Source organism: Cupressus sempervirens, chromosome 5 (assembly GCF_028749045.1).
Source record: "Cupressus sempervirens isolate cs-2001-9-10 chromosome 5, ASM2874904v1, whole genome shotgun sequence".
Taxonomy (NCBI): Eukaryota; Viridiplantae; Streptophyta; class Pinopsida; order Cupressales; family Cupressaceae; genus Cupressus; species Cupressus sempervirens.
In genome coordinates this window covers 768,599,606-768,615,757 of record NC_143122.1, presented here as the reverse complement: position 1 = coordinate 768,615,757, position 16,152 = coordinate 768,599,606, and the positions used below count along the sequence as shown (strand labels likewise).

Sequence of the window (16,152 nt, the reverse complement as noted above, 5' to 3'; positions counted from 1 at the left end):
AATAAAGAAATAAACAAGAGTTGTCCTTACATGTGGAATAAAGGACAAACAATGACATGTCCTCCACATGTGTACAAGTGGACAAACTACATTTAGGGACCCTTGGAATATCCCAATTAATATATATATCCAAGGAAAGATTAACCTTTCTAACAGTAAAAACTATTATCTCCTTTTTGTTTCTCATTTTGTCTTAATAAAATTTTACCCCTTTTTAGTTTTATAATCTTTACTTATACGAATTTGTATCTATAGGATATATATAAATTATCATTTTATTTAATTTTCATTATGAGATATAAGACTTATTTAAATATCTATAATAAACACAATTTTATAATGTCCTAAGTCTATATATCCAAGACTATCTAATTGGTATCTATAGGATATATAGATTATCATTTTATTTAAGTTTCATTATGAGATATAAAAATTATTTAAATATTTAATATAAACACCATTTTATAATGTCCTAAGTCTATATATCCAACACGACCTAAATATGAGGCTCACAATTAGGTGTTCTCTTGTAGGCTCTTCCTATCATTTAATAATACTTATTAAACAAATTAAAAAGAATGAAAAGTAATTATATTTTAAAAAAATTAGAAATGTAAGTTTGTGTTTATGTTAACATATATTTATAATTATATCAAAATATATTATCAAATTATCTTTATTATATTATTATAATATAGTCAAGTCATCATATTTAACCATAACTATAAAAAAATATGACATAGATTTTAAATATCAATAAAAATAAATATTGTAACTGCTATCATAATATAATATAATATAATTTTAATCTTCATAATTTAAAAATATAATATATAATAATAATAATTTAATAATCTTCCTATTCATATATTTGTATTAATAATTTAAAAAGCCTAAATGTTATTAATTATTAATTACAATCATTATCACAATCCCCCTAAATGTACTTAAATTTAGAAGGCTTCATAGCTGAGAATTGCAGGGGAGACATTTTCCTTATCTCACTAGTATCTATTTGTTACCTTTTGGTTTGCCTATGCCTTGTAACGTGGAGTCATATCGCCGGCCCTTTCTTCCAAAATCAGAATATCATACACAACCATGAATAGAAACTCTGTTTCGAAACCATATTTTAGGTCTAAGATTATTAATGCAAGGGCCAGAAAGTTTGTAATGACAACATGAACTCGTGGCTCTGTGCGATTTTTGTACCAGAGTAAAAACCCAAACAGTCCCTGATAGAAGATAATCAAATAGAACTTACTAGGGGTTTTGCCTGCCCTTTCTGGATCTTAACCAGTTAACAATATCAAATCAAGAAATTTATGACTTGATTTTGGCAAATTCAATTTTCTTCTCCCCATCGAGTTGACCAGAAAAGTAATGCCGTATATAATCTGCACGAATGAATCTTCTGTATTTACAGGGGTGCAGCTCATCTATGAGCTCAGGAGCAGGACCAACTTCCGTCTCCCTACCTGGACCATAGAACATGGCAATGGAGATTCGATCTCTATCAATGTTTGTGACAGCTCTATGCTCAATGCTCTTATATATTCCATTGCTCATCACCTAATTCAAAACACACAAATAAGACTTGAGCTTTCAAAGTTTTAATACCCATTTATTAAACCCAGATAATAAATCATCAAGCTGAATGGAGTGGAAAGAGTTCTGTTTAGCACTTGAAATCTAGAATCCAGATAATCATTCATAGCTTGAATGGAGTAGTTCAAAACTGTACATCCACACAAACAGAATTTGAAACAAGTTAACATACTTTGAGAAGTCCTACAGATTGTTTTGCCCTAAATTTTGTTAATTTATATAATCATTACCTCAAGCATGTCCCCAATATTGATGACCAAGGCACCAGGGATGGGTTGAACAGGAATCCATTGATCGTCCTTACAAATATGTAGCCCAACTGTTTCATCATCCTGCAACAACACCGTCAACCCATTTCCATCCGAGTGAGGGCCGATGCCTAAAGCCAGATCTGGCCTTGGGCAGGGTGGGTAGTAATTCAATCGCATTATCTGTGCCATTTTCCCACACATGTTAATGAAACAGTCTGGTTTTAACCCAACATTCCCTGCTAAAAGTCTAAGGACTTTATTGTCAAGCTTTTGAATTTCAACAGCGTATTGATCCACAGTTTCTCTGCCACAAATAGGCGGCGCAATCAGATCAAAACAGAAATGGTAGAAGTTAGATGGGTAGAAAAAGGCTGCATATCAAGCCATTGGGAAATGCACAAAAGAAAGGGAAATTAAAAGTATAAATGATTTGCACACATTTAGCCATTAGAGACTTCGTGCGCAGCAAAAGAGTGAAAAGAGAATTTACATGGGAAACATTCACATGGTCTTTTTATTAGCATGAGATCAATAAATTGACAAGCCACATCAGTTCAATTTCATCTTCATATGGAAAGAGGGAAAAGTTGAGCATGAGACTGATGCAATACTGCGTTGTCTTATCAACTAAGAAGCCAAAAATACCCGGTAGTGGAAGACAAGAAGTGTCTATCCATTTTCTTACTTGCCAGTCCCCAGGGCCCAAACCCCATTCAATAGTCTCTATGAATTCGAATCTAAACATCACCAGTTGAAACAAGAATCTTAATCTCTGAGATAATTTAGGGAGATTTTTTAGGCCAACTGGGAGCTTCTCTAGAAATTTTATCCAAGACGCCTTCTGCTGTAATGTTAGATACAGAGCTTAGAAAAACAGGGGCTGTTAGCCTTACAGCTTACCCAATATTGATGAGCTATAAATCAAGTTGAAATTTACTCAGCACCAGTTTTGGAGAAAATCCTTATAGATCCTCAGATGGCACAAGTAGCTAAGTTTTCTACTAATAGCTTATGCAACATAATTATCCAATGCATTCTCTGCTGATAATGGTAGACGCAGAGCTTAGAAAAACTAGGCCGGTAAGACTAAACTTTTTATGTTACAACTTGATTGATCAGATACAAACCAAGTTGAAATTTACTCAGCACCCAGTTTTAGGAAAAGACTTTGTAACTCCTCAGATGGCACAATTAAGGCACCATACCTATATCACGTAAAAATAGATTTGGTGCACAAATTGCTGTTAATAATATACAAAGATGTCAATATCTTATGATTACCTCAATTAACAAATATGTGGGTACCTGAATTCCACTGGCTTTGTTGGCCATAGATTCATTTTCCTATTCTCCGGAGGTAGAGTAGTTAAGCACATATTATCTGCCCAGTTCAGGATCTGGTCATCTGAGGTTACAAAGGTCTGACCATAGCCTTCAAGCTCTTGCACTTGGTACTTGAGCTTTTCTTCCAAAGATAGTTCAGTGAAATCCCTCACGATTCCCTTCATTCTTTCCATCAGAGACAAAGGAATTCCATGATTCACGGCCTGTCGTGAGGACATCCATTAAATCTTAACAAACAAAAGAAACTTAAGAGGGCAAAGATAACTTTCAAAATCAGCCCAATATAATGCCAATTTGATTTCTAAGAAAATATCAAAAATTACTAGTATGCGACATCACATGGTATCAAGCACAACTGTATCCTACAAAGGAAAACCCACCAAATCCCATGGTCTAATAAATGAGAGGTCTTCCTAAAACCTTACTCTTACACAGAGAGATAAGGCCTTTTACTGGCCTACTCAGCAAGATCGCCCTATTTTAATTGTTTTCTTGGGGTTACTTGAAGAAAATGTAAAATCATGCTTTCAGATTGCTAAAGCACTTGTATGTAAACTGCTATTTTCTAGCAATTGTTCGTAATAAGTCTATTTCATAGTATATAATCAGTTTTGGTGTACCCACCTGACAAAAACCCCATTCCTGGCATGCAATACCCAAGTTTTCCAATTCCTTTTGCCTGCAGAGATCATTAGAATCTCTGGAAAACATTTCCAGATCAATTATGGGAATATCTAACTGATGAAGAGGAATGCCATTTGGGCGCTCTTTTTCTGATGTGATATATCTTTGAGGAAGGTTGTGAAGGTTCTGAGATGCCAATTCCTGAACAACAGGAACTGAAAATCTTTTTGAAGTTCCATCAGATGGATTGAATACCAGTGCTGAATTATACATGATGTTTTTTTATCTGAAGAAGTTACCTTCTTGCTTCTGCACTCCTGAGTTCAGACACTGCACTATCAGAAAAGGGATATGTCAGCTGAGTTAAAAAAGAGAGAGTGCAGATTATTGTATGCAGTAGTGAATGCAGATGCATTTGCGTGTCAAATTGTGTGTTCATGGCCCCACGGAGAGGATGATTGTGACTACTTCTTGTCTCATCCCATTTTACTAAGAAGGTAAATTTTTATAATTTTTATTACTCCCTTCCCTTAAGGAGGAGACCATAGTTTTCAGATGACATTTTCATATTAGTTGAGTTTTCTGGAATTGCACAAACTTCCATTTATCCTATGGTCTATACAATTTCATCTATTAAAATGAAATTGTTTTTTTTAATTTTCTTTTTCCTATTCATCAAGCTCTATTTTCGTTGGCATTATTTTATTTTTTTCAGTTAGAAAATCGAAGTAAATAGGAACCATGACAACTTTTCTCAACAACCCAGAATCATGAAGGAGGAATTCACACTTCACCAAATATGTAGGATCTTTATTCTTTTAGCGTGCAATTTTCCATATGAAAGGATTTTTTATAGTTATTTTACAATGTAATACTATTCCAGATGTAACAGATTGACTTTCACTATCTCAGTTTCTAAAATTTATGTTGTGTTGTTTTGAAAATTTTTGCAACTAATTCTGGGCTTATTGTTTTCTATTTATTTTTAATTAAATTAAGACTATAGAAACAATTCTGATTTTTTTTAATGAAGTAATAATAATAACTCTTGAATTCAAAATCAGTGAAATGCTATCTTGAGCACAATTATAATTTTGTGAAAGCTATTTCTAAAATAAATTTGGAATAGAACAAAAAAATATTGATCACAATTGCATCTTCAGAGAATGCTTCAAACGCATCTTCAATTTTTTTTTACATTTGAAATCCTCGTCAGTCTGTGGTGTTCCATCTCATTTATCTGAAATTTTGAATAATTTGCTTGACAAGTATCATATTGATGAGTAGGAGATAATTTCCACAGCAAGTCAAATTGTGATAATGCTATCAGGATTTAATTGTGTGATTTTTGAGTCAGACTCATTGACTCATGAAAAATGGGTCAATGAGTTTGACTCAAAAATCATAGAGTTAAATCCTGATAGCATTATCACAAATATCATATTTCTCTCCCACGCTAAATATAAAATCAAATTATAGTTAATAAATGTATGCCTATAGACTATTTTAAGATTGTCATTCTACCATTAATTCATTGCGTGCATTTGTATATAGATCATCGGAAAACTGTCAGAAGATTAAAACTGTACAAACAATTCACATTTGCATAGCGTACAAACCTGAACCATACCCACAACTAATATTTGTAAGAATATAATACTAATGTCGCCTCTATGTATCCATTGCATTGAATTTTATTCTCTCTGCTTCGTTGTGTTGGGACTAGGAATGTAATGGTATAAAACATAATCAAAACGTTATTGCCAACTGATTATAAAGATTAATTACATTAAGACATCTCTATGCGAATGTATCTTTTTATGTTGGCAAGGTTCAAACTTCTATACTTATATTTTGGTAATGTATTTATTACTTTGATGTGTCTTAAATTGAGACTCATTCGATCTATTGTGATTTAGTTGTACAATCATTTAAAAATGGCATACATATTCTGAATGCAATAAACTCAACTTGTTTTGTTCATCTTATAATTTGATAATAATGCACATAGGTGTTATAAAATATCATTCGTTGTGGTGAAATAAAATTTGATCATTCCATTGTCCATTATTTCATGTGTGTGGTGATACAGGTAAGTGAGGATATATCCATACACAAATAATGCACACATTTATATGCATGTATATTACATAAACTAATCGATGGATAGTTATGTTAATTAAAATCAAATGTTGGTGAACCAATTAAGTCTGTGTAGCGTTAAACCTACTTATAACACTAATAGAAATAAAGTCTATGTGGCATTAAACCTACTTATAATACTAATAGAAATAAAGACTGATTTTTTGTGTGTGTTTTGGATCTCATCTTGGATATTATATGTTAGATTGATTAAATTATTGAATAAAATGGTGATTTGTTTCGTTACCATCATAGTTTGAGCATTTCATGTACCATTTCATGTATTATTTACATGTTAATTAAAGGTTTAGTAAGGGGTATATTCGATATCACTATAACAAATTTTCGATAGTTTTATTAGTTCCTAAAGATTAAATGGTCTGTTTGGCTGCCGGAATAGAAATATAGGAATAAGAATACTTATTCTGGAATAGAAAATGGGGGTACATATTCTTATTCTCTGTTTGGTTCAGCCAGAATTTGATGGGGAATTCATGGACCCAAAAATTTATGTTTTCTAAAATAAATAAAAGTGGAATACGAATACGTATTCCAATTTCACCTATTCAGGGGGAATTGCAAAACCTCATTTTTGGGCCAAAATTGGAACACGTATTCCTATTTTATTTCGTAATCCATTTACAATTTGGTGCATCCAAACGAAGAATTTAAAACTTTAAGAATTTACATATGCCTATTCGACTTGTATTCCCATTGCCAAATGGGCCCTAAAATTTTCAGTTGAGTTTTAACATTAATTTGTGTCTAGAAAATTGTGCTACATTCCTTTAAATTACGTTTTGAGCCAATTTCTCTATTAAAGTGATATTAAGATTTTTTTTCTATTGGCTAGTCTTTTCCTTTTCTTAAGCTAAATATTACTAAAAAATTAGGAGACCATTACAAGTTTGGGCACTCATTTTTGTTTCATTTCCAAACAAATAAATTTGAGGGATATGAAAGAGAACCATTCATTTTGTATACAATAATAAAAAATATAAAAAATATTCTATTAACATTCCAAATGTCAAAATGGATTAATCAAAAGTATTCCAAATGTCACTAATGTAGTAGATAGGTACCTTCCATGTTCATATAGATGGATTACATGTAGGAATCAATATTGGAGATGCCAACATGGTTATGTGGCATTATGCAAAAGTTTCACTTGCCTTGTCCTCCTTGAATATGGTTACGTGGATTAAAGACGTTGAGTGAAATATCAAAATTTCCTTAGCAGAATTTCTGTTCATTTTCTCTATTTGTGGAAATTGTTGTTTCTATAATTGCTGAGCTAGTACAATGAGAAAAACGTCTACTAGATTATTTTATTATAGTGCAACTCATGTACTTATTGTTGATGGCATTTTATTCCTTTGTGTTCTACATGCAAGCCTTCTTTCTAAATGCCGGCTTTAAATGGTGATGGCTATTATATGGTTAATTTCTTTTTTCCAATTGGTGTCTTAGAATTTTTCTTGGATTTATACTATTTTCCTATGCCTATTCCACTTGTATTCCCAATGTCAAAAATGCCAAAAATGGATTAATAAAAAATATCCCAAATGTCACCAATGCAGCAGACAAGTAGCTTCCATGTTGATATAGATGGATTACATGCAAGAATCAATATTGAAGATGCCAACATTGTTATGTGGCATTATACAAAAGTTTCACTTGCCTTGTCTTCCTTGAAAATGGCTACATGGATCAAAGAAGTTGAGGGTAAATATTAGAATTCCCTTAGCATAATTTCTATTCATTTTTCTATTTGTGGAAATTGTTGTTTCTGTAGCTACTAAGTTAGTACAATGAGAAAATTGTTGCCAGAGTTGATTATAGTGCAACTCATGTACTTATTGTTGATGACATGTCATTCCTTTGTGTTCTACATGCAAGCCTTATTTCTAAATGTTGGCTTTAAATGGTGATGGCTATTATATAATTAATTTCTTTTTTCCAATTGGTGTCTTAGAATTTTTCTCAGATTTATACTATTTTCCCATTAAAAAAAAAAGAAAAATATGAAAAGAAATCATTAATTGCATTAAAAAAATGTGGACACATATTACTTAAGGATGATATTTTACATTCTTATGTTTCACACCTCATTGTCTTTCATGCATGAAAAGATGTGTCATAATTAAATTTCATTTCAAAAAAAATTCACACTTAATCGTTTGTATATTGCCTTTTCTCATTCATCCACTAATTAAGGTTAGAGTAGTATTTGATTTATGTATTACGTTTAATAATTGTTTTTATAAAAATGTAGCAAATTATAATTACAGTGTTTTTATTTCTTTTTAAAATAAAACTTTAATAAATTACAATATATATATGTGTGTGTGTGTGTGTGTGTGTGTGTGTGTGTGTGTGTGTGTGTGTGTGTAAATATAATGATAAAAAATATAAATTTTAAATTAGTAAATTTCAAAGTTAATTATTTCTATTATTAAGATTTAAAAAAAAAATTAATTAGTAAATGAAAGTTAACTTTTTCAATTGTAAAGAATTATAAAAGAAATCAATTTATCTAATTAACAAAAGTAAAATTAAAATTAAAAATTCTACATATTTCTTTAGTACATCAAATTTTAATTATTTTAATATAATTTTTTAATAAAATATTATATTAATTAGTAATAATTTAAATTTATAGATTCTATATAATAATTATTACAATTTAAATTAAGATTTTATTCATTCAAATAACTTTGTTTATAAATTAAAAAATATATTACAACCATGGAAACTAGAAGATAGTTATAATATTCACATCTTCCAATGTAATTGGTGGAGCCTAGGTACAATGTATTGTCCATGTTACCCATTATGGATGGTGGTTCTCTATTTACAATGAATATATTTATGGGAAATTATTTGATTTTCATATTTTTACTCAATTAGTTTAAAATACATATATAATTTGAAATTAATCAATTCAAGAAAATAAAGCTAGTAGTTACATGCTTTTGTTCTTGCAACGATAAGCCAATAGGTGCTCGATAATAAAAGAATTTAAAAAAAATATAATCTATGTGAACAAATTAGATTATTAATAATTTTCAATTTAAATAACATAATATTTACTACAATCTTTTAAATAGATTAATAAATATTTTTTATTTAAATTTAATTTATCAAATATGAAAAAAATCATTTTTAAAAACTACATCAAAAAATCTATTATGAAAAATTAATAAGAAATACAAAAAAATAATATGAAATAAATGCCTCTAACAAATATTATATTGATTAAATAAATTATAGAAACTAAAAAAACTATTTAAAGAAAAAATTAAACCAATATAAAAAAAAAAAAATTAAAATAATTTTAAAACTCAAACCTAAATCAATTTTAAAAATCAAAAGTTAATATAGAGATCACAACATGATTAACGTGAAGATCACAAATAATTATTTTTTAATAAATAGGAAAATAAAAATAATAATTAAAAGTGAAGATTTAAAATATAATCAAATGTAAATAAATTAGATTATTAATAATTTTTATTAATTTAAATAACATAATATTTACTAAAATCTTTCAAATATATTAATAAATATTATTTATTTAAATTTAATTTTTATCAAATATTGAAATTTTTTTTATAAAACCCTCATTAAAAATCTATTATAAAAAATTAATAAGAAAAATTTAAAAAATAATATGAGAAAATTACGTCTCGAACAATTATATATTCTATTGACTAAATAAACTATAGAAACTAAAAAACAATAATTAAAGAAAAAAATAAACTAATAAAAAAATTTTAAAAACTAAAATCTAAATCAATTTTAAAAATCAAAAGTTAAATAAATAGAGATCACAACATGAGTTAATGTGGAGTAATTATATTTTTAAATAAACAAAAAAGAAAAACAATACAAGTGGAGATAATAAATAATAAATATCAAAACAAGAGTTAAAAGTGGAGTGAGATACAAAATAATCAGTAAATAATTAATGGGAAGGATTTATAATTTTCTTGCCAAACTGACAATTTTTCCAGCCAACTTACAACTTTTTTGACAAACTAACAACTTTTCTGTCAAAAATCAATTTTTGGGAACAAAGTTCCCACAAATAGCCTATCAACTAAATAAAAGTGAAGATTTAAAATATAATCAGATGTAAATAAATTAGATTATTAATGATTTTTAATTTAAATAACATAATATTTACTAAAATGGTCTCTTCCCTGGTCTCGGGGATTGGCTCTGGTGTTGTTGATTTACGGTGGCAAAAGGCTGCTGGTTTGGTGGAGGATGGATGGACCATAGTAAAAGGAAAAAAGATCAAGCCCTCTAGTGTCTCTTTTGATATGGCATTACGTTCTCAAAAGAAGGGATCTGAAGGCAAAACTTGAATGGTTTTTTGGGTATGTTGTTCTTTGTTTTGTTGTTCTTTGTTGTTTATCATGGTTGAGAACTTTTTTCCCTTTTCTTCATTGGGTTTCAGGAGCCCAGTCAAAACCTGTGTTGGTGGCTATTGAGTTGCCACAATGGTCCCCTTTTGTTTGGTGATCTGTAGCACTAGCCTTTTCCTTTAATTGCTTATTTCAGCTGTAACTTGGGTTTTAGGATCCTTGTAAAACCTGTTTATCTAATAAAAAATATAATATTTACTAAAATCTTTTAAATAGATTAATAAATATTATTTATAAATTCAATTTATCAAATATGAATTTTTTTTTTATTTATAAAACCCCCCATTAAAAAATCTATTATGAAAAATTAATAAGGGAAATACAAAAAAATAATATGAAAAAACAACATCTCTAACAATTATATATTGTATTGATTAAATAAATTATAGAAACTACAAAACAATATTTAAAGAAAAAACTTTAAAAAAAAAAAAAAAAAACTAAAATCTAAATCAATTTTTTTAAAAAAATGTTAAATAAATAGAGATCACAACATGAGTTAACGTGGAGTAATTATATTTTTAAATAAACAAAAAAGAAAAATAATACAAGTGGAGATAATAAATAATAAATATCAAAACAAGAGTTAAAAAGTGGAGTGAGATAAAAAACTATCTAGTAAATAATTAACGGGAAGGATTTCTGGCCAAACTGACAATTTTCCTAGTCAACTTACAACTTTTCCAGTAAGCTTACAACTTTACCGTCAAAAAATCAATTTTTTGGAACAAAGTTCACACAAATAGCTTATCAGCTAAATTAAAAAAAATTATATTATATATTCACATATTATATTTCTAACTAATATTATATATCTTTAACTATAATATTTTCTTATGCTTTTCACAATAGGTGGCTCCAATCTCCAAACTATTTGGTTATCTCTTATTTCTAGACACAAATTAAATATGTTATAAAGAAGCTGCAAAGTCATAAATCTGTATGCGATGAGTTACCTAATGCTCAACTTCCCACAATATCATATCATCGGGAAAATAAAAAACATAATGAATAACAACGAAGTGCTCAATGACACCAAGGTTGGCTCCAAGATGGCCACGAGTCCTTGACACGTGAAAATTTACATCAAAACAAAGTTCATCTACTAGTTGCATGATCTCCTACAAATCGTTAGGCAACAATTAGCCGATAGGATTTCTCATTGGAGTTCACTTCAACCGAAAGTTGTCTCATGCCGGAAATAACTAGTTAGAAGTTGTCTTACATTGGCCAAATGATTTTCACATTAAACATTTTCTGTACGCACATAGCGATTTTTGCTTTATTGGTTTGTTTTCCACTGAGATTCTGACATGGCACTATAGTCTCTCTTTTCCAATACGGACGGGTAGCATTATCACGTTCAATTTGCATTCATCAACTGATGGTCTGAAAGATCAATCAGCTACCTACCACCTAAAAAAGGCTTTGAAGAGGAGGTAAGGTTGACCGACTACACATTATACTTGTACAAATTGTCATGTATCCGCACTACAAAACACACCATTAAATATTTAACAATTCTCCACACATTCCAAACAAAATTATAAAAGATTACAACACGACCCACTTGATGGATTTTAAGCGGCAGTTTAACGCAATTAAATATAGGATTCTATGTTTATATTTGAATAGATTATATGTATTGTATTTGTAGAATTTAACTATATGAAAATAATGTTTCTAGAATAGCAGTCAAAACTCTCCTAAATAAATACTCAGTTGGACAAAGTTTTTTTATTTGCTCGTATGTTTGAAGAATAAGGTGTTTAAAGCAGTTTTGTTTATGTTTTTTAAATTCTATGTTTCGAAATATGCAAGAAATAATATCTATATAGTTTTGAATCTAGAATTCTTAAATAATTTACGAGTTACTTAATATGTTATTTAATATTTATAAAATATGTATATTTTTGTTATTGTAAGATTGAAATTTAAAATTTAGTTATTGAAACTTGCGTAAATCATTAAATGATAAATACTTGTAATATAAGTAATTTTCTTAAAATATTCTCGCTAATTAATTATTTAAGATTATTATTTCAAAGTAATAAATAATTGTTTAAGAAAATTCAATTGCATTGTTAATAATTGTTTAAAAAATTGTAGAAATTCATCAAATAAAATATTTATTTATAATGTAGAATGTTTTTTTTTTATCAATAAGAGGCTGAAGTCAAGATTAATTATTATGTGTTGTAATTTATTATTATTATTATTAACATCTATTATATTATCAGATGTGCTACAAATTGTGCTCTCTTGTATGAAATTTTAGTCATGATAAAAATGCAAGTTGTACTCTTTAAGATTCTAGATCAAATCTTATCATATGAAAATCCATCAAGAAATGTTTTGATATACTTGAAAAAATATCTCATTGATTCACTTTTTCTCTATAATTATCTTTTCTATTTAATTTTGAAAAAAAATCTTTATGAACTCTTGATTTGCCCATGTTCAATTGAATGGTTTAAATGAAAATTTATCAACCTAATTATGAAGATTTGGTTTTACCAATTTTTTAATTCTATGAGTGCGGGAAGGTAAAAGGAGAGCTCGTAGTTTGATCAATATTACTGACTTGAGAGTTGATGTGATACTCAAGTGGTATTTTAACAGATCATTGGTAGCCATTTATGATATGATAGGCATATCTAAGCGATCATTGAAGGAGTTTTTCACGATAAATTGTCGAGGCTGCAAACCATTTGTTTTCATATTTTCAATTTTCAAACTTTTCCACTCACCATCGATTGCTCATGTATACAATATTATTTGTCATCTCCATTGAACTGCAGTCACCATTTTCTCTTGATGTGTGGGATTCGTTTGGAGCTTTTAATTCAATTAGTAAGGCTTTGCCTCCTTCGAAATTTGCAAGGAAAATAACAGCTGTTGCAAATACACAAATTGATTGGAAGGAGACTCCATATGCGCACATTTTCAAGGCCGATCTGCCAGGCAAGTAATTATTTAGGGTCTATTTTATGTTGCATTTTCAATCTGGCATTTTGGCTATTGCATTTGCAATTTCCTTGTTCCTTTATAGTTATTGATCTTATAGGTTTTGAATTTGTTATTTTTCGTGGGGTCTGTGAAAATAGAAGTTGAGGACAGACGGATCCTACAAATTAGTGGAGAATGCAATAAAGAATCGGAGCAAAAGAATGAAAAATATCACCGAGTGGAGCGCTGGTGCGGCAAATTTCTGCTACGATTTTGGCTGCCTGATAATGCAAAGCTGGAAGATGTGAAAGTTGCCATGGAAAATGGAATGTTGATTGTGACTGTGCCAAAACAACCAAAGCCGAAGGGAGATGATAAATCAATCAAGATATCTAGTTGATAGATGAGAATAGGATGGATTTGTAAAAGGGTAAAAAGCATCTATTTGTAATACCATTGATTCAACAAAATGAAAAATAAGTGGTTTGTAACCTGTAAATTCAAGTTTTGTTCAGAAATTTCAATTTTTAGAAGCCACCGAAGGAGAAAGTGAATGGGAGGGGGAAAAAACATATTTTAATCATCCAAACACATCGTTCTTTGTTTGAGTTTAATCACCCTCTACACAAGTTCATTTGGTTTTCACTTTCAATAATTTTTATTATTATTATAATTATTTAAATGAGATAAATGTGGTTTTATAAAAAGAATCATAGATATAATTTTATAATTTTTTCTAAGTTAATTCTAATACAGTTTTAATAAATTTATAAAAGATAATTAATTATTTGTTCATTTTGATTAATTAATTATAATCCCATAATTAATATGATTAAATAATAATATTAGACTATTAGTTTTCTTGCTATTTTTTAAATTCAAAAATAATATTAAAATATGACTTCTTTAACATAGGCAAGAGCTTGCAACTAAATGGTAAATTGTGAGCCTCTTATCTAAGAGGGGGATAGATGACTAAAATTAAGAACAAATTAAAAATGAAAATATAGACATTTAACACCTCTCTTAAGTGGTGAATAAGACAAGGTATATAAATGGAAAGCATCATTTTTTTTGAATCCATTAAAATGATATTTAAATATTCTTTTGTTAAAAATTATAAATACTATTTTTATCTTATATAATATTTTAAGCAGTATTAATGAAACTAGTGGTACTGGTAGCTCGTCCTCTTTGGAAAAGAAAACCAAAGGATGATGGTGGAGAAACTGCAAGTGGGATTGGAAGGAAACCCTACGAAGTTAGATGCAAGAAATTGGAACGATGTGTTTGCAATTGGGCATGGTTTTGTGTCCTAGTTTTCTGTTGCCGGGATTAGACTCCAGGGTTTTGACTAGCCATGTTAGCATTCCTCTCAGCAAGTTTTTGAGCAGGATTAGCAATAATCAAGTGCAAAAAGTTGAAGTTGATGGCATGCATTTTATGTTTCGTTTGAAGTCGAAAGTCGATAGCCCGCCAAAAACTGTGGTGGTTTTGGATCGAACAACAAAGTGTGTTTTGTACATGACTACAAGGACAACTGACATTAAAATGCCCTACGAGAAGATGATGCAGAGCCACACCTTGGAAAACTCAGGAGGAATTAGTCACTCAACTGAGTTGCTTCAAGGGGCATCTACAACCTCCAGGATCACACACTAAAATCAGATTCAAAACAAAACTTTGAAAATAAAATCTCCCAAAATATCTTCTTGCTGCCTCCGGATAGACCTGCACTCAGACATGAATAACTTTCGAACCAAAAATGATTTTCTCAATCTAACTATTGAGATTTGGCATAACTAGATTTAAAATAACATATAAAAATTTGAGAGAAATCCAATGGTTCAAACCTGAGATATTGACCACGCATCAGAGTACATTTTTCTGCAAAACATTGCTTCTTGCTGTCTCTAGATAGACCAGTGAACATACATGTATAACTTTTGAACTAGACAATATTTTCTCAATCCAACCATTAATATTTTGTGTAACTAGGTTTCAAACAACATATAAAAATTTGAGAGAAATCCAACGGTTCAAACCCGAGATATTGACCCCGCATCAGAGTACATTTTTCTGCAAAACATTGCTTCTTGTTGTCTCTAGATAGACCTATGAACAGACATGTATAACTTTTGAACCAAATCAAAAATCTTCAATCTCTCTAGTGAAGATGGGCGTAATTAGGCCTATAATAACATATCCAAAGCTCATGAAAATCCAACAGTGCATTTGGGAGATATTACCCATGCACTGAGACTAATTTTTTGTAAACATACTGAATTCGACCCAAAACTAAAACTTTTTAATCTTCTGCAAACTATCAACTTGTTTCCAGTGAGAAGATAAGAAAAATCCGTTCAAAACTCAGACCATTGAAAACTTGCACAAAAAATAAATTAAAAAAATTCCATATCTCTTCAAATTCGATTCCCCTGCTATATAGCCGACTGGCTCTCATTTTAAAACTGACTTTCTTTTCCTAATTAAAGGATGTGAAATATTTTCTTCTTATTTAGAAAAGAAGAACGTCTTCTATCCAAAAAAAGGATAAGAATCTGAAACATTTTTTCTACCAATATTAGACAGTCGTTTTCTAAATCCGAAATATTCCAAAAACTGCCTACTACCTATTATTGGATTCTAAAAATCATTAAACACTCCACCTACGAACTAAAAAAAAACTATTCTAATTTAAGATCCACACACCTGGTCCTAGGTGGCTATATCTGGAGAGCTTATCGAACTGCTACTCTAGGTATGCCACCACATGTAGGACGTTATTACAAACTTCAAAA

At 29.5% G+C, this 16,152-nt stretch overlaps 1 protein-coding gene and 1 pseudogene across 1 annotated transcript; one reads left to right on the top strand and one right to left on the bottom strand.

Moving 5' to 3' along the window:
* Positions 1 to 1,117: 1,117 nt before the first annotated feature.
* LOC149558169 (protein LATERAL BRANCHING OXIDOREDUCTASE 1-like) lies at positions 1,118 to 4,228 on the bottom strand. The gene is made up of 4 exons (XM_089832525.1): positions 3,828 to 4,228; positions 3,165 to 3,406; positions 1,839 to 2,163; positions 1,118 to 1,572 (listed from the first exon to the last, which is right to left on the bottom strand). Exons 1-4 carry the CDS (start codon positions 4,098 to 4,100, stop codon positions 1,324 to 1,326), a joined length of 1,089 nt encoding a protein of 362 aa, XP_089688651.1. The 5' UTR covers positions 4,101 to 4,228; the 3' UTR covers positions 1,118 to 1,323.
* Positions 4,229 to 10,162: 5,934 nt separating this feature from the next.
* Positions 10,163 to 13,751, top strand: LOC149558168 (18.1 kDa class I heat shock protein pseudogene; annotated as a pseudogene).
* The last annotated feature ends 2,401 nt before the right edge of the window (positions 13,752 to 16,152 follow it).